This window comes from Anguilla anguilla, chromosome 1, assembly GCF_013347855.1.
Source record: "Anguilla anguilla isolate fAngAng1 chromosome 1, fAngAng1.pri, whole genome shotgun sequence".
Lineage (NCBI taxonomy): Eukaryota > Metazoa > Chordata > Actinopteri > Anguilliformes > Anguillidae > Anguilla > Anguilla anguilla.
Genome location: NC_049201.1, coordinates 13,420,594 through 13,441,118, shown reverse-complemented (window position 1 = coordinate 13,441,118; position 20,525 = coordinate 13,420,594). Strand labels below are relative to the sequence as shown.

General features: G+C 37.7%; 1 protein-coding gene across 1 annotated transcript in view; it reads right to left on the bottom strand.

Annotated features, from left to right (window-relative positions):
- Positions 1 to 14,695: 14,695 nt before the first annotated feature.
- Positions 14,696 to 20,525, bottom strand: part of lrfn5a (leucine rich repeat and fibronectin type III domain containing 5a) — a 36,250-nt gene continuing 30,420 nt past the window's right edge. The window contains exon 3 of the mRNA XM_035396947.1: positions 14,696 to 16,301. Within this exon, the coding sequence (XP_035252838.1) occupies positions 15,359 to 16,301 (943 nt within the window). The 3' untranslated portion in view covers positions 14,696 to 15,358. The remainder of the gene's footprint in view (positions 16,302 to 20,525) is intronic.

Genomic DNA, 20,525 nt, shown 5'->3' with positions numbered 1-20,525 from the left:
GAGAAATAACTATTGAAAGAAGAACAGGAAAAGAGGGAGGGCCTGAGAGCTGAGTGGAGTTATGGTCACTGCTTTTGTGCTTTGTTGGGTTTGTAAAATATTTCATGTCACAAGTAGAACAGGAATACCACCATTAGTGACTGAACGTGTCAGGAAAATTATTTTTATAGTGCCCACTCTAAATTAAATTATTTTATGAAACATGGAGTCATTACTTGGCTTTGAGATTATATTTGTCTTTTTTAATTGAATCTAAAATCAAACGTGTGCAGCTCCTAGTCAATGAAATTTAGCTGTCTTGCAGCTCTTGCCTCTTTTATTATTCTGCAGATATGCCGCATATATAGTGACTTTTACAGTTTCCTTTCACTGTAAATTACGACTGTTCTTGTGATTATACTGCCTCTACAACCCACACTTCAGTAGAATTATAAACATTGGTGGAGGGGACTCATTACAAGTGCATTCAGTCTCATTTCACTATCATTATGTTACCATATGAACCTCACAGCATATAATATATTCCAAAGGCCTTCCTTTCCCCCCACTGATTTAATACAGCTATCTGCACTAGGGTTTAATTAATAATGTTCTCAATACTTCTGTTTTAATGTTTCTATCCATTCTGAACTATTAATATGAAACTGTTTGATAATATCATATTTATTTAATTTTAGCACTTTTAGCATTTCTCCATTCTCTTCACATAGGTTACCAATTATTTCATTACATAATATATTTATGAAGTTTTAAAGAACCTGAAAAAAATGTATCCTAATTTACCTTCATGGTGAATGCATCGCTTGAAGGAATTCGCCGCTACATTATTTAACAATAGTCTCAGAAGAAGGGTCACTATTGTCAATATTTTCCTTAAGGTTCAAAACTCATATCGAAAAGGGTAAGTCTCGAGAACTGTAATTATTGTTACGAGCGCCTGCACTGAATCCCATTTATATTAAGTGCATTAATACATGTACTGGTTGTTGAATATTCTCTGTCTGGCTGCCCAGAGTTCATGTTTATTTTAAATTACCCTTCGGGTTAGACTGGCATAAATTTCTACTTAGTGCAGTATAGAATGTCACCTGTCAGCATACTGCCACTGATATGCATATGTCAGATAAAGTGAGGATAAAAGGAGAGTGAAGCTTAAATTATTTAATTACTTACACTCAAAGCTAAGGACTTATCTCCACTAGTGCTATAGCATACATAAATAAGTAATGTACACGTGACTGAATTAATAACTGTTCTGTAAATGAGACTCTGCCTTACAGGAGGATAATACCACTGCCCACTCATGCCACATTAGATGAGCTTGTGTGTGTGTGTGTGTGTGTGTGTGTGTGTGTCAGTGGTTATCCATTTTCTCTCTCCTCATCCTAAGGTTACCAATGGACAATCCAGACACAAACTCAAATGCCTTCTGGGAAACACTGAAATGGGAAGAAAGCACACTAATTCTAGTGGAAGTTTTGTTTGCACACAGGATGTTTGTTTGCTTTCAGACAAACACAGATCATCTCTATTTCATTTACACTCCAGTGGCAGTGCAGTAGTGTGCACTGCTTGTACTGAGTGGCTGGAAATGGAGGCTCACAGCATGGAAGAAAATGGAGAAGAAAAGCATTGAGCATTAAATGAGAAGACAAATCACACCACCTCTTTTTACATGATATATGTAAAGCAAACATCATTCTCTCCCCTTTAAAATATTTTGTGCAAGAAACAGAAAACCAGGTTTTTAAATAGTTCTATCCTTATTCCATATGTTCTTTTTTTCCTTTAAAATAGTCTCAAAGATCTCAACAATGGGCAAAAGCTGAACCACATAGTAATTTGTTTATGATGCAGGCCTGTGTTTTCATTCTTAACCTATTAATAATTATCAATAGACATTTTGGTATGCATATGTCTAAAAATCTTTTTTAAAAGAATTTTCTTTAAAAATTATCAATTAAATCCACATGACCCATGGCAAGGCTGTTCATACATGCATTAAAAACCAACTTTGTGCACACCTTTCATGTGCGTTATCTTGCTCAGTGTTTGTAAAGCTGTGGAAATATTTTATGTAGATTGTAAAATTGGTCGGATTATATCGGAATGATATGCAAATCAGTTCTATTTGCTTTAGAGATGGAGTTAAATTAGCAAATGGCAAAGGCAACTGAGAAAAATCATATTTTGATTTAATAGGATACTCAAATAATGTACTTTTGAGGCCAATTTATTAAATGTTTCTTCTATCTCAATGTGTATTCCTTTGCTTCTGATTGAATTGATTGAAGAATTTATGTTTTATTCATTATCTTTTTCTTTCAGGCATTTGTCTAGATAGGGATTATCTGTGTGTGTTCATCAATGAGATAAGAAAACTCACGCGTTGTTCCTCAGGGTGGTTTTGGATGTCATTTTAACAGGTATCCTGCTTACTTTTGTTTCACAATACCTCATTTTGATTGAAGGTGGTGGTTTAGGCATTTGTTTCTTCTTTCATATCCTGCAGATTTAAAACATTACTGTTTTTTTAAAAATTATTTCTGTTTTAAGACAACCCCTGGAGAATTATACAAGTCTGATGAGATGCTCTCAGTGGAGAAGACAGAATGTCAACACTACCTTTGAAGTTACATACCAGGCTGGGTTGATTTTCAAACCGTGGAGAATTTCTGTGCCTTGCTTTATTCGGATGCCCATTAATTATGTAATTCATGAATGTAGTCATTTTTAGCAGCACCAATTTTGTTTTTAACTAGTATGTTCACTGGAAGAACAAATGGCTTGTGTGAATTTTGAGCATGGCCATTTTCCAGTTTAATTAACGTACAGTATTCATTCGGTGAAAATTGACAATTTGGGGTTAAGGGACCCCACCACAATTAGAACTGATAGAAAAAAATCTCCATCGCTGTAATAGAAGGGTCTCTTTCAGCCTATTAAAGGAATGTAATAAAATTACTCCTTTGGAATTCATGAGCACAACTGAATGTTCAGGGGACCCTCCTTGATAAAGCTATTGGTGCTTCTAAAATGTTTTCAAACACACTATTGCATATACAGATTTAGCCCTCGTATTACGTTGAACGATCACATCTATTATGGACCCACACAGTGTATGTCTATTCAACACAGCCACATAACCCAAAAATGGTGAATTTATATTTCCATTTGGCCATTTACAAAGACCATAATTTTTTCAGATTTTTTTAACAAAACTATTCAACCAACTTGATCAGAAATCAGATGTTTTATTTTTCATTTCATAAAGGCGACTATAACGCTATTGACCCACAAAACCATCTTTACAAGCAAGGTGCGGACTCACAAGCTAGTCACTCCAAAGAAGTAAAAGCCATAAAATTTTACAAAGAAAAAGATATGTGATCCAGTATTTCTGGTACAATAAAAACGAGAATAACTCAAATTAAAATAGGAGGGTTAAGGTTCTGTGATGCTTTTACTGAGACCCACAATTCTCTCTGACATTTACCCAAATGTTTGTTTTGATTACAATAAAATGTAAAAGGGGTTTACACAGCTGAAGATTTACTGAAGATTGAGCACGGATTTTCTTTTTTAAAGAAAAGTGAACATAATTTTTAAAAAAGAAAAAAAAATTCTAGATTAATGTGGTGCTGTATGCCAATAAAGCAACTTTCTTAAGCCATGGATTTACAGGGCAAAAAGTTAATAACTGATTTGCAACTGAATGATTGACATCATGGATTTTCTCATGCTGTTGTAAAAAATAAAATAAAAAGCCCTTTTATATTAATAGTTTTTTGTGTTCAAACTTCATCGACTGGAAAAATAAACAGTGTGGTTATAAGGAGAGCATGTATTCTCAATTTGCACATTTTACAGAGCAGCAAGAAGATATCACACTGATATAAAATAAAAGATTTTGACAAGTTCAAAACTTCAAAAATGAACTTTACATGGGGAGCATTTCACAAAAGATTAATGAGTTTTCTGGCTATACTCTGCAGGCTTTCTGGTTTCATTAAAGCAGGCTTACATCCTGTCATACAAATTCTTAAAAACTGATTTCAATTTGAAAGAAATCCTAAATGAAGAGATACGGTATTTGAGTCCTACTTTGTATTCAAAATAGCTGCCTCATCAGAGGTTTGTGCATGTGGGAACTCCCACCTAACAATATAATCCAGGGAGAACCAAAATGCCCCTCCTTGAGACGTATAACACACATAGTGTAATACATCATATAGTAATCTCAACAAGTCCCTTGGGCTTTGAAGCATCACGATTTGGTATACTGGAATAAAATAACGATAGTCCTCTAAAATACCAGCTTTTCCACCTTCATTAGTAATTTTAAATATGTAAAGATAATCAATTCAGTGTACACCAAAGTCTGTTCATCCTTTTCCTGTAGCCGATGTGTCCTGTTTGTACCATATTCAACTAAATCTGCCAGTGCCCCTGCACGCACACAGTGTGTTGGCTTTACTCATACAGAGATACTCATCTTAGTCAGTATATACAAAATTATACAAAGCTGAGGCATATCTGTATCTTGCCACCTTATAATGATGGGGGAAAATATTATTTAAATTCATAAAATGGCCTTGTTGGGTAAATTGATAGGGTTTAAATTAACTGTCTGATTCTTAATTTCCCCCCTTTTGGAATAATAAATTAGACTGGAGTACTGGGTTTTGTTCAGCTACTGAACAAAAATGATCTGGGAGCATATTAGCTTTCCCCACAACAAATGCTTTCCCCTGGTTCTTTCATCACTGACAGTGCCATGTTTAATGAGAGAGCAGAATTTTCCATTTTTGTGGCAGGGATGCGTGATTTAATTTTAGATATCAGTACTTGAAGACAACTGCAATGAATGACAGATATAATTCCTCCCTCCACCCCCCCCCCCCCCCCACCCCCCACCCTGAAGTTTGTGTTCAGAAGTTTCACAACTTTGATTGATGTCACAGTTTTATTTATTTGTAAATCATGTGACCATCTCATTATTTTGTACTCATCGTTTGGGACTGAGGTTAATACATCCATGACCTTGTGTCTGTCATGACTTGAAAATAAATTATTCACATAAAGTCTAGCTTAAAGTAGCAGGTAGTTTACAATAAAACAACTGTCATGTCCCCTTTGTCACACTGCTATGCTAGAATTATTATAATGACAATATCAGAAATATTAAATAATTCAATGGCTGTGCCCCCGAGCCAAAATATTAAACGGCATCAGAAATGGCAAGAAGATGTGTAAATGTGCCTTCATGTTAGGTGTGGCTGTGGTACCATGCAGTCTCAGCAGGGTTGTTAACGTGGGCCAGGCTTGGTTGGCAGCTTTCCAGCACCTGCTAATTTCAATTCCCCTCCTGAGGGGAACTCCAAAGGCTACACGCAGAATGCAGGAATGCTGTAATTCAGAGGATGCGCTCTGTAAAGAAACATCTATTATTAATAAGTTCAAATCCCACCCATGTGTGCCGCTGGGCATTTGTTGGGCAAACTCATTTATGGATCCCTTTGGGTTATAAACTCCTTTAATTTGCATCTAACATGAAAAATGTGGCCATTTTAGTCGCACCCTGGGAATCCTGGGACATGGTCACGCTAATCCATATATTCATGAATTGGCCTAATTAATGACTTAAAAAGAGTCATCATAAAAATAAAAAAATGTTGTACAAATTGTTAGTGCTAAAACTTGATGTAAACAAGTGTAACTTACAAACAAATAAAGCATTGTAAATACTTAACGATCCAAATATTCGATGGCATTTTTAGTAGTGGATTTGTAAAGCTGCCGTTAAAACAGATAGCTACCTAGAAACCCACCCTATGGAGACAGTGGCAGAGATGACTCATGGGGATTGACTTGTCTTGCTCCATACAGTATGTGTATCATTCTGACACTACCACTGGTTCTGTATCTGTTTTTCAGTTTCTATTCCACAGATACATAATAGTTTGGGTTCAGTTTGCAAAGAATTTTATCACAATGCTGATTTTATATTGTTTTTTTTTTTTTTCCTTAATGCTGCTTTGTTTTCAAATTATTTTTGAAATGTGCATCAAAATACATATTCACATATTCATATAGTATATATTCACATATATATTCTATGTGTTTCTTCCCCCACATCATTACTGGAAAATCACCTAACCAAACCATAAACAGTTATCACAGACTCATGGCTATTTTCACACATTTTTTAACACACTATTGAACCCCCCCCCACACACACACACATCTGGAACAGATGGAACCCCAGAGATTTTTTTTTTTAAGTTTACAGAAGGGAAATTACCAAAATAGAGTGACAATAAGAGCTCGCTGGGGACATGATGGGTATTTTAATTGCTGGAGTTACAGGAAAATGCTAATCATATTCTGGCACTGGATTCAAGAGACCGATATGGATAACGGTGGACCAAATAAATCTGAATGCATTTTACGCTTTTCTCCAGAGGATCAGATGTAACAAATTCATATGAAATATGGCTCAAGAGCAAAATAGATGTGTTTTGTGATTAAAGTAAGTGCGTTTTTTTTTGTTTCAAGTCATAGAACTGTTGCCAAAGCACATGGCTATTGGGAATTGTTTGTGCAAATTCAGAATTTCATGTTTGCATTTGATGCATCTTCTGAGCCACCAAGATCAGCTTCATGCATAAACCAGTATTAGTTCAATACAAAATCAAACTGGGACTTGGGTCACATCTGGCTCAATGTGGTTGGATGTTATGAATGATCTGAAGACATAGGAGGAACTACGGAACAAGGCATCAGTCCACTGGCTAACACTGGATTTATTTAATAATGCTGTCAGCTTTACCACATGTGAGTTGGACAGCATCACACATCTCATCATTTTTTTAACACTGAGCATTCCTGGTAACCAGCTGGCCAGATTGAGCTTCAGGTGTCAGCTGTTCATCCAGACTGTGATGTCACAATGTAGGCTGAGATATGTGAGTGGACCTGTGTGTCAGATGAAGGTAAGGAGAGAAACTCATCAAGTCACAAGTGCCTCATGAATTTTAGGGCACTGGAAACCAGTTGAAAAGATGGAATGTGAAGATCACACTTTTCCTCTTCTTTTGGACCAATAAAGCCACCATTTCCAATGTAATGATTGGAAATTCCTCCTTTAAGGCCTGTTCGTTCAACATCTCACCACAGAAGAGTCATGTTAGTCCCTTTTCCAAAACACAGGCTCTTATAATATGTAGTCATACCTTTCCAAGTGTGCATTGAAGAGATGCAGTAATCCAGGGAGAACTCACTAAGACCTCATTAAGAATTCATTAAGACGCATTTCCATAAACTAGCCTTGCCATAAAAGGAAATATACATTTGAGGCTTTGGGGACCGCCAGGCAAAGTACAGTAAAAAAATAAAATTCATAATAATAATGTTACATTCAGAGTAAGAAACATTCAGGAAATTTCACATTGCTCAGGGAAGTATCTGTCAGCCATGTTGATGCAAATGGGTTTTTACTGCAGACTGCAAAACAGCTAAACCTGGGACAGGAAAATAATATTCATTTTTTTCAAGACGAACAGTGGTCTTTAGGTTTTTCAAGAAACTGCATTGGTGGCACATTCCTTTTACCCTTCAGTCCACTGTAGACACTCAGCCAGTCGAATAGGCTTTATGGGTACCTCTAAGGATATCTGGCTCATGAGGAATTTTTCCTCCCAACTCAGCCCATTTCAACCAAATTACATGGTGGCTATTTAGACAACTATAATCATCCACATTTTCAGGATATGACTGTTATTATTGCATTGTCATCTTGTTCAGATTTATCCTCGGAATTAATTTAAAGACAACTGGAACATCCATTTTAAGCATCTTTCCCAAAATACTTACGCTGGAGCTCCTCGCTGTATGCTGAACTCAGTACTCAGTTGCCTTTTTGCTCTTATGTCATGAAGTCATTTAGGATCATTTGCAGTTCATGTCCAGTCAGTCCCACGCTTACGTTGTGTTTTGTCCCAACTGCAACCAACCGATGCTGTCCAAGCAAGCTCTGCACTTTGGCTTGGGAGAGTGTAGTGGCATATCAAAAGAAGTCAATCATGTCAAGAAAGTGTTTTAAAATACTTAAGTATTGTTAAATATGTAAAATATGACCATAGATTATAACAATGTGTAAAAGTGCTTAAGAATACAGCGGTTGTTGTTCATTGTGTCAAAGTAAAACTGTAAAAATATGTAGAATGACATATTGTTGTTTAATGTGCAGGAACCTAGACTAGGCAATGAAAACATCATTAAAATAAGTGTTTGTGATGGAAAATGAAGTAAGAAAACATGCTGAGAAACAGCTGTATGTGTGGGCATGTATAGATATGGATATAGATAGAGATGTGGAGATATATATCCATGTGTTTTTTTTTACCTGTATGAGCAGGTGCTATACTGTTTTATCAGAAGAAATTTGGAGTCAAGATTATAAGAGGGCAGCCTGGGCGAGTGCATGAAGATGAACTTAACAGACTTTGAAGTGAAGTCAAACAGTGAAAAGCTAGGCACACCTGGTATTCTCCACCTGGACATAAGACACATTAAATCTGGTCCTCATGGAGGATTTTCAAAGAAAATAATCACAGAGGATAACATTTCCTATATTTCGGCTCTATTGCGGTTGCAGATACTAACACATTACAAACCCGATTTAAGACTGGTTCTATTTACTCGGTTAAATACATTCAATGCTCTCATTCACAATTTTGCGGTAGGAAACAACGGCTATTGCGGTGGATATGGAGCAACCTGGCACAAGTAGCAAGGGAACCACAAGAAAAAGAAAACTTGAATTCAGATCAGGAAGTACAGGTAATGGTCAACAAGGAGACAGCATCACAATACCGTAGTATAGCATAGGAATACAACACCAACAAGTTTGGAATGACATCAATTAATTAATTGGGTTTAATGAAACGAATAGTTGGGAATGTAAAGAAAAGATGCATGGTGTTGGGTGGCGTACAAAAAAAAACTTTACAAGGGTAAAACGACACAGGTTGTGGTCCAACTAAGGAAAGAATATAAACACCAATAGAACAACAGGTGTAAAATCCCTGCAAAATGAACAAGTCGTGGGGGTGGAAGGAAAAGACACGGGTTCATTTATGATGGGAGAAGGCCACAAAGTGTTATTATACTTGGGTGCTGGACTCGTAATACACATGTAAGGTAGCAGTTGCTGCTGGTATTGTTTTGATTTCAGGAAAGGACAATAGACTCTGTGTCACTTTTATTGGGAATTGCGATGTATTTTTGTTTCTATCATCGAAAGAAGAAATGCCTGCTTGAGGGAGGCTTACCTATGTTCACAGCATTGCTGCTCATCACTTTGTGGCTACTGCATTCTCAGTTGACTCTGCTCTTGTATCAGTTGAAACCAGACACTCTTGTTCACGCCAGTTCCATCACCATTGTGGTATCTTACACGTGTAATGTCTTCTAACTTAATTGACAACCTCTCCATTGTTTTTGTCACGGTACTGCAAGGTCTTTGATGTTCCATAAAAATCAACAGCCTATCTACACTGCCTGGCCAAAAAAAAAAGTCTCCCGCATTCATCGTGGCATTGTTTCAACAACCTTATGCAACGTCAGAATTGCTGTTGTGTGACGACGTCACATTTATATCCGTCCAGAATTGCATTGATTTTTGGCCGAGATCTTGTATGACGAAGGGAGAGTCAAACCGCTCCGAAAAGTCTTCTCCAGCACATCCCAAAGACCTTCAATGGGGTTAAGGTCAGGAATCTGTGGTGGCCAATTCATGTGAAAATGATTCCTCATGTTCCCAGAACCACTCTTTCACAATTTGAGCCCGTTGGATTTTGGCATTGTCGTCCTGGAATATGCCTGTGCTGTCAGGGAAGAAAAAATCAATTGATGGGATAACCTGGTCCTACTCAACTGACTTCATTTTATTGCCGCATAAATTAATAAAATTAATGCAATTCTGGACGGAAATAAATGTTGTGACGTTGCATGAGGTTGTCGAAACAATGCCACGACGAATGCGCGCCATAATGTGTTGATGTGCATTTTGATTGTACCTGATTTTACTTTGGAGGATACAAAAATTATAATCCTATAAGCCTTTTGCAAAAGCAGATTCACTAAATTTGGAATGAGTGGAGTTTTATAGGGAAAGGGGGTAAGCATGGCTGGGTGGAAGAACGGGTGGGGAAGAAAGAGTTGCCCTGGAGGAGAATATTTTGACAAATTTGTTTTTTGAAATCTGATTAGAGATGGTAATCTTTACTACATATTTTCACATTTGTTTGTCTGCAAGCTTGAAATGAAAATGTGTAAATATTTAATATCTTCACAAAAGGTTTAGAAAAAATGTATTATAGTCAAAAGCTTCACTTTTGATTCAGGCAGAAACATAAGTCATATTTGATTATCAAAAATATGAGCAGTCACATTGGGAAATGATGTTTTATGTGCACAAAATTATGGGCGATAAATGTATCTCATTTAATTATGCTACAATTAATCTAAGACATCCTTGCTTCTTTTCTGTATATTTAATATACTCCACCCATACACTTTCTTGTGACACCCATTGGAAGGGCCATACAAGATCACTGTAAATGAGCAGAGGAATCTAAGGTGCCTTGCATTGTATTTTGAGCTGTTTTACTAAGACCTTTTGCTCGTGCAAACCCTTTTAGCACATGCATGACTGATAACATGACCAATGATTGGCCATGATATTTGTTTTGTACCAATCACTGATGCCGTTATTAGTTTTGTGTGGCAAAATCGCTCATTATCCCAGTCACTACCTGTGGAAGTAGGCTCCAAGCAGAATGCAAAGCAATGTTTTCTTATCCTCAAGGGAAAGTTCTAAGTCGCTTTACCGCCAGCTTTAACAAGATAAAGCCCTTTTTGGACACGAAGGCCACTGTGCATCCTGAACTTCTGAACGGTGACAGTGTGCTTAGGTTTTATTACTTTGTTCAATGGCCCTCGTAGTTGCACCCATGGGCATTTTTGTGTCTATTTGCACTGCCCACCCAATGCGTACCAGTCTTCCCTTGTTCCTAAGAAGCATTTGAGAGTGAATTTTATTTATAAGACAAGTGGTATATGACAGCAGCACACGTTACTGGTGCAGGTGATAATCATTGCTCATTTGTCACTGTAATCATGTCACAATGATAAATTCTAGAACTTGTATGTGCGTGCATGCATGTATATTTATTTTTGGAAAGAGGGAATGCAGATGAATGAGAATCCAATATTGTTTCCTCTTGACTGCAGGGAGGGGGCTTACGGGGATTTAAAATGGCTCACTGTTCCCATCTGTTGATTCTGGCACCAGGTGGCCAATCGAGTGTCACTGATCCATTGACTGTGGATTACTGTGCCTGCATTTACGGCAAACACATTATATCATGTAGTGTTTTTAAATCCACCCCTTTTTTGGATCAATCTGGTATGAAACCATGAAAAGTGCAGAAAGGGCTTCATTAAATTATGCATGGCGAAGGTCATTTGATTTGCGGGTTAAAATTTTGTATTGTATTTGTATTGGAACATGGCACATCGGCTGTGTATCAGTAATCCCCATTGCAAGAGCCTGGTTATAGTGGATTATTGTACGGTGGTGACATATCGACATACACTGAGGTCATTCTGAAGTAGAGGTAAGGTATGAAGGAATGCTGAGTATGTATTTGCATACATGGCAGCTACAGTGATTTTTTTAAATTAGCCGTCAAAGTCATAGCCTAACAGACAGTCACAGCCCCATAAAAAATTAACCTGGAAACAAAATGATCCTGTTTACCAGAATGATTGAGTTGAGATGTTTTACTGTGGTGGATGAATGAAAGGAAAAGCTCTTTTTGTCTGCCTGCTGACTTGTTCATCATGATTCAGAACAACATCCATGTTTTGTTTGAGTTTTTTAAAGGGAGTATAAACAGCTTATTCAGATCAAAGTGGTTCCTGCCATACCCTGATGTTACTGACATCCACAGCTCCTTCAGGATGGTGCAGTCTTCCAACTCCTCAGTTAATCCACCCCCCAGACAACCCTCCCTCTCTTCTCACTGATTTCCCCTACTTTCTATGTCTGCATTCCGTCCTCTTACAGATATATCTGAACTTCTGCTTTCCCATTTTCTAACTACCTGCTTCCTGGATCCCTTCCTCGCCACTATCCTTGCCCATTCCTCGCCCATCTCTCCTGACACACTCTGTACATCTCCTCTATGCTGAAGTCATGCCTGTTGAGTAGATGTGTCCCTGAAGTCTTCAAATAAGTTCCTGTGACCCTCTGCTCAAGAAACCCACCCCTCTGTTATTCACAACTACAGTCCTGTCTCTCTTCTACCATACCAAGTGTATGTGTTCTAAATGTTTCAAATATTCATCATGTATCATTTGGTAATGGTGGTGTAGTGAGTAGCGCTGTCATCTCACAGCAAGAAGTACTTGAATCCCAGCTGTGGGGCTTTCTGTGTAGAGTTTGTTGTGTCTGCATTCTCGAGGGCTTCCTCCAGGTCCTCCGGTTTCCTCTCGCAGTCCAAAGACATGCAGGTTAGATAATTGGAGAGTCTATTAATTGTCTTTGTGACTATGAATGTGTGAGTGAGGGCCCTGTGATGGATTGGTGACCTGTCCAGGGTGTATTCCTGCCTTTCAACCAATGTTTGCTGGGATAGGCTACACCCCCCCCCCCCCCCCCCCCAACCCTGACCAGGAGTAGGAAGTTTAGAAAATGGATGGATGGATGACACATGGCACATAGCCACTGTGCATTATGTACAGTTTATTTAATCATGCTGGCCATTATCTGGAGTCCTCAGTAGCATCACGCCAGGGGTAGCAAGGATTAATTTGGCTTGGGTTCATTACTCTAGTAGCTGTGTCTGACCTGCATTGTTCAAAATGGTCACTAGCTTGCAGGCTAGTACACTTTAGAAATGTGTGTTTGCCTAATATGCTTCGGTGTGTGTGGTTGGGGGGGGGGGGGGGGGGGGGGGTGATATGACAGTGACTCAGCATGTAATTCCAAGTTTAAGATAAAAGTACAAAATATTAAACTTTTAAATAAAAATTGTAAGCTTTACTGTACGCTATTTTTTCACAGGTCTGTTAACTGACTAACTTTTGATTGACTAACATGTTGGGAACCCTTTAACACTTTGAAACAATGGTACAGTAAGTACTAATTTGTTCCTAATTTGAATATAGATATTATGTCATATTTGGTGCTGATAATCTACTCATACATTTTCAAATATGAGAACTATAATGCGAAAAGCAATTTCAAAGCTGAGATTGTAATCATGTTAGTTCCATGCATTATGGTCTTTGAGCAGGTTTCAAACACAGCTGTCACAGGGGATTCAAAGACTACTCAGCAGATCAACAAACATGACTGAACGCCATGCTATTCAGAGAGGCTGACCTTAAATACCAGAAAATCCCGGGCAGCTGCTGACCCAGGACTGATGTCTATATAACCACACTCAGAGCACTTAATTAGCTGTATTTTATCTTGAAAGCTTTAAACATCAATATCACACAGAGGTAAAATATTTTATTCTAAACCGGTATAAACATTGTATTAACTGTTGATTATAAAATTGTATGCACTCAAAAATCATGGAGCACTACCAAAAAGCATCCTGATGATGCTGTAATGTGAATGGGTGCAGGACTTGCTTAACATGAAGTGTATTTCCTTAAGAGCAGCTCATTTGCAATGGCAGAGCTACACCCATACAATATTCATGGGAGAGTGTCACATGTTCAGATCTGTGTCAGTTGTGGCTGATCTGCACAAAGCCTCTTACAATCAACAGTATTTAGGACTTACTGTAAGAACGTTAAAGGTAGGTCATGAGAGCTTTTATGAGGTATTATCATCACTAGTGCTTTGGGTGGCATGTTTAACCACTTCTGTACTGCAAAGGGGAGGGGATAAGAGGTTAAAAAACTGGCTAATGTACTAAGAACGTATACTGAAAATAGAAATAAAATATAAATTGATACCGATTATTATCACTCTTCTAACATTGAATTGGTCATGTTGTGCTTAGATGGCAGTAATCTTAATCAATTACAGCCTTGACCCGGCATTAGGTGTAGTACACAGGGTTGTGAATCAGGATTTTGACATCACATTTACATTGCTTAGCCTCACTCGGATTATGTCCCACAACTCTTAAAACCACTAAATCAGTGATTTTAACTGAATATTAGATGCAAGATGTATTACCACCACTTTTAGTCAGTCTTTCCTTTAAGTTCAGTTTCTCGTAAAAGCACTGTACTCGCACACAGGAAAGAAACAAACATGAACCTTGTTAATTATAATGCTATAATGTGCATTGAATGTGCAAATTACAATGGCAAACATTTTGATCACAAAACACTGTGACCAAAACATTATCATTGTGATTATCCATACTCTTTCACACTTATAGGTGTACATTATAAAATAATATCAGAATCAGAATGAACAAGGATCATGTTTCTTTCAGTGTGCGAGTCCACTTTTATTAATATCTGATCTCATCTATTTCAGACTGTAACACCTAGCGTGTCTATTTCACATTGAGTTAAGACACATTGCGTTTGAGGATGCAGCATATGCAATCAATATCTGCCTCAATTCTTTAGATTTGTCACCACCATGACAACATTTTGGTATACTTATTTCTTTTTTAATTTTACACAACATAACAACACAGCAGATGTTGTTTTTCTGTACAGAGATTTTTTTTGTGCCTTAAAACAAAGGCAATAATACTGTCACTGAAAAGAAAGCTCTGGTTTTTTTTTCTTTAAAAAATAACAATTTAATAAGAGGTCCAATAAGAAGTCTTTCTTCTTTTTTCATCTCAGGAATATGCGGGAAATGTTATTTCCTCTGTAAAAAGGCTTTTTGTGAAATCGTTTCCATTCCTCCCCATTCCACATCCCAGATGGGAAGTGGTTTCTCGTTGGTGCTTCCAACTGCTTGTTAGAAGAGGCCAATTTTTTTATGCAAAGGAAGGCACCAATGCTTTTTTCTCACGATAATAATCATATTTAACTTATGTATAGGTGTGATTTTCCTTTGTTTTTTTAAAAGTTTTTTTGTTGTTTTTTTTTTTTTTGTTTTTTTGTATGGAGGTTAGCGCTGTCACACAGGGGACAGTGCTGTCGGTTCAAAGCCCTGCTGGAAAGGCCATCTTTTCGGGGGACAAAGATGGTGTTCCAGGTTCCAACAAGATAAGCCTCCACTTGCATTTTGACCATCTGAAACAAAAACTCACCTAAAACTGTTCAGGGAAAGAAAAGAATAACGGTGCAAAAACCACAGTCACACAGTGCTTTCCAGTATCCACTCAGAACTCGAACATTTGGCTTTCCCACCATCTGTGTCTGAGCCCTCCAGTTGGAGCAGCATCCCATTCATAGAAAGACTCCTCTTGGACCATAGACTACCCAGCCTTTGAGAACCAATGTAGCAGTGATACTTGGACAAGTCTTCATTTAGAGAGTACCTGCGCTTGGCCTTAACCCCTTCTATAGGCAGGGTCAGGTACTTGGGGGTTGACCTTGTGTGTGCTCTTCTGAAGATTGGTGCCTCCTTGACACGGGCAGGGGGTGCGGGAGCAGGCTGCTGCAGAGCCGTGGAGTTATTCCGGTTTGTGTTCTGGGTCTCCGCAATGGGCAGGGCCTCGATCCTGGATTCGACGGAGGGCTTTGGCGCGGCCTTGCGTTTTGGCTTCAGGGAACCAGAGGAGCCGGGGGTCCAGCTCTGGCTTGCCATAGAGGTAGCGGTGGAGCAATCCGGGAGGGAGGTTTCAGAACAGTGAGTCACCGTGTCATGACCCGCCACCGCCTTGTGACAGGCATCGCCCTCGTGCGCCATGGCTTGCTTCGACATCGACGGGGTGACGGAGCACCCCTGCGACTGCGCCCCGTTCGTCTGAGAATGGACATCTGTGACCATCGTGCCCTTGTTGGGATCGCTGCTGTTGCACACTTTGTAGCGGATCATCAGGATAATGATGAACACCAGGACGGAGGACACAATGATACCTCCGATGATGATGATCATGGTGCCCCCGAGGAACTGCGACTGCATAAAGTGACAGCGAAGGTACTCTGACTCGGTGGTGAACTGGATGCAGCCCACAACCCTGGTGGCTGTCAGAGAGGTGATGCCATCATCATAAATGGCCAAAACACACAGGTCGTAGAGCGTTCCTGCTGCCAGGTTGTTTACCAGGAAGTTTTTGCTTGTAGGTGGAATCATTCTGTCAGGAGAGAAAAGAGAATACACAATTAAGACACACACAAAAATGCATTCATATTCAACCATATGATTTTGAAATGATTGACTATTTTCTCAGTGTACAAGGAGATCACACTGCACACACTGGAAAATTTAACAAGCTTGTGAGCCAGTGTTCCAAAATCAATTCAAAAGTCACTGAAAGTACTTTCTGTAAAATAAATAAATAAATAAAATCAGTAAACATCTGTACACTGTTTTTCCCCCATAGCAGTTCTGTTCTTCAGAACTATAAATCTTAGCGATTACAATTTTTTGTCATATTCATCTGCATAACATGCATCCTGTAATAGCATAGTCCATTCCAGTGATGGCTTATCATTCATACAGATTATTAAGTAAACACACATTGGACAATATTCAAGGGCAGATACAGGAGGCAAAAAGTCGGTCATAGATAAAATGGCACAGACCTTGAAGTCAGCCTAATACACCATCTTAAAAAGATGAACCAATGAAAGATGAACCAATATGTTGTGTGTAGCAGCACACTATACATCAGAAAATGTTATTAGACAAAATTGTCTAGCTAGAGACTTCATGTATAGGTTGTCCTCGGGATGCTTTTTTATTTAACTCATTAAATGAACCACATATTTTGCACATAAGTGCAACTTCATTTGATACCAGTGATTTATTATTAGAGCATGTATTTGCTGGTTGCGTGTTGAGGATTGTCATACATATAGTGGTTATATTACGTCATTTCATTAATTTAGTTATTCTATTGACTGTTTCTTATTTGATTAAATTATTTAATATTAAGACCTGATATATTATTTGTTTTGACTCGGTTGATTGGTTGATTCCACCATGTTACTGTAGACTGACCTATCAAGGAATTCAGTAATTTAATTGATAATTGCCATTTTCAATAATAACTATAAAATGTAGGTTAACTGAGGGGTTCTAGCATGCAATTTCCACCTGGGTTCAGTATTTAGACCACTGAACGTTTTTTTTAACATGGGAGCTTACTGTCGGAAATGCAGGATTCAGACAATAAACATATTTTTACTAAATCCTTGCTTCCCTGACAGGATTTGAAGTTATTCTATGTTTATTTAATTTGTTTAGAAACACTTAAAAGCACTTTATATGGTTAGCCATTACATAACTGCAAAACAATAGAAGCACAATGTGGTCAGGTCAGAAAACACATAAGTATTAGTGAACCACTTATTCTGTGAGGTCATTATGTCAGGAAACCCTTGAATAACTACATTACAGGTACTGATAATGGGTATTACTACACACTGCCATGATTCAGTTAAACTGTTGTATATACTTCAATGTGCATGTATTAAAGGAGAAAATAGAGATGTGGAAAGTTCTGGTAAGAAAAACAATCTGCTGGGGGGGGGGGGGAAACCTTTGAACGAATGCACTTCCTCAATAAGCTACCAGCTATGGTTATAACAATTTGTCGATTCATATCGATGCAAATTAAAAGGTTCTACTGAATCAGATTGTGAAATTTACTGTTTACTCTTTGCTGTTGCTATTAATTCATACACATGCCCTGGGACTACCGTCTAACTCAAGTCGAGAGTCCATTATTAATCCTGACACCCATTCTGTCAGCATCCCTGGTCCTGCCTGCTTATATATGCACAGTGAGAGAAGAATCGGAAAGTGAGAAAATCATGGCTAGCCCACCATCTCCCTAGCAGAGACTAGCGGAAACTACGCGATGTCCCTCACACAACAAAATCATTAATGCGGGAACATTTTGATTTCAGAAAGGGGGGAGGGGTCACATTTTCGACAAAGCACTTAAGAATACATGAAATATGTAGGGAATAAAATAAGTACACAAACAACACAACAAATATGGCTACACACAAGCCACAATTCTACACAGCAGCAAACTTATGTCACTGCCTAGCAGTAATGTTGCATAATTTTCTTAATTTTATCAGCAAAATTTACCGAACAATTGCACATGGGCTCAAGAACTGGCAGCTACTGATTTGACTGGACAACATAATAGAGAATAATAAATCTCACACACTTTCTCTATTTCTCACCCAATTGGGCTTCTTTTTTCCCTTTGTGATTTGAGGTACATTCAAACAAAAAGGTGAGCGTGCGTCAAATTTCATCATTTGTCCAATCGTATATACTTACATGTTTCTTGAGCAGATTTGGCTAGTTTTTGGGTGGTGCTTTCTCAACTTTGAGAAACCAGTGTCTATAAAGTGAAGAGGAGGCGTACAATGCCCAGCAGACAGCCCTTAACCCTCCTGTTATGTTGCGGGTCAAATTGACCCTTTTTAAAGTTTGAAAATCTAGGAAAAATACTTATAATTATTTTTTCAGTATGAAACTTCTTCTACTGGCCTTAATTAGTGTAATCAACATTTTAAATGAAAATGGTTCATTTCATGTATTTGCAAACCCCCCCTGTATGGGGATTGACCCGGGAACATTTTTGCTGTACCTAAAAAATGAACAGAACAGGAGGGTTAAGATCTGCATTCCCACGCTGTCCAACAATTTTATTGAGCAGCGAGTTGCTTTGCGCACATGCCCGACTTGACTGGTCCCAAACTGGAGGACATCATGTTCAACCAAAGTCTCATGTGCCATCACATTGTTCAAGACCAGAACATAATGAGATCTGTCTTACAAATGTGCATATATATAATCAAAAAATAGTCTATGAAGTCACTTTCATATTGCATGCAAATGTAATTATTAATAGCAACATGGAACTTCTTGAATAAACTGACATGTTAACTGAGCACGGAGCTGGGGTGCCATAAAACTGAAAGCATTATCTATACTCTATATATATACATATACATATATATATATATATACATATATATATATATATATATATATATACATATATACATATATATATATATATATATATATATATATATATATATATATACATATATATATATATATATATATATATATATATATATATATATATATACATACACACACAGCAGTGGATTCAAAATTCACATCACCCATTATGCTTACCACAACATTTGTAATAAACTGTCATAATAGATGTGTTTCAAAACCGAAAATAAACCAGCTGACACTATTTACTATCAATGTCAGTAAAGTGTAAAAACAGAATGACTGTTATGGACCAGTGATTGTTCACTGCATATTAACAAAACCACTACAAGTTGGAAACCAAATATATAAATATAAAAACTAAACATATACAAATAATTCAGTACGCTACAGGCAATGAATTCAAAGAAAAAAGGTTTGCCAGCTTAATTAAATCTGACAGACCGATTGCTGGGTTTACCACTAATGAACACGAATCACAAAGTGACAATCATCAGTGAGAATGCGCTACAGGACATGCATGCAAGTGAGCAAAGAGAATAAGCATTACATAAACATCCACAATCCAGAGCCCTTTTTAACTGTATTTAGAGTTACTTATTCAATGTCAACCATCATGCTGATATGTCAGCTTTAATGGCAATACACACATTCATATTTCTATTACTTGCAAACTGGACAGAAGTTCAAAATAGCATTATTAAATGATAAATATTGGCAACACTTTAACTATATGCCCAAAAGCTTATATAATGCTGCCGTTATCATAACGTAACATCTGCCACTGCCGACCATGACAGCATATTACACATCACGTGTCATGTCAGTGTCATACGTATGCATGAAATTTGACAAAGCAGATTTCAAAATAACTACAAAGTAATCAGGGTGTACATTATGTTAGTGTAATGACAACTATCGGCAGCTGTAATACACTGCCATGACCAGTTATAAGTTATGCACTGATGTCATTGTAATGTCAGCTTTATTGCGTGTAGTTCAAGTGCTGCTAAAATATCCTTTCATAAACAGAGAAGGAACTGAAGCCAGGAATATTATTCGATTATGATTATACTATTAGAAATCATACATTTGGCAACATGACATCTATTCGTATGCATAAGTACTTAAAAATATTATTTGAATAATTCTTCTGAATTAATATGTACCCTTGTTTTGCTTGAAATCATTGTTAATGCATAAATTCAAGTGCCATAACTAGAAAACCGATTTGAATGACCTACAGAACAGCTTTTTGCTGTGAAATATCTGAATGATCAGAATCTTCTTGTAAGTTGTGCCAAATGTAGACAGCCTGGCATAAATTAATGTGAGACTAAAGGCATAATGAATGTAAACA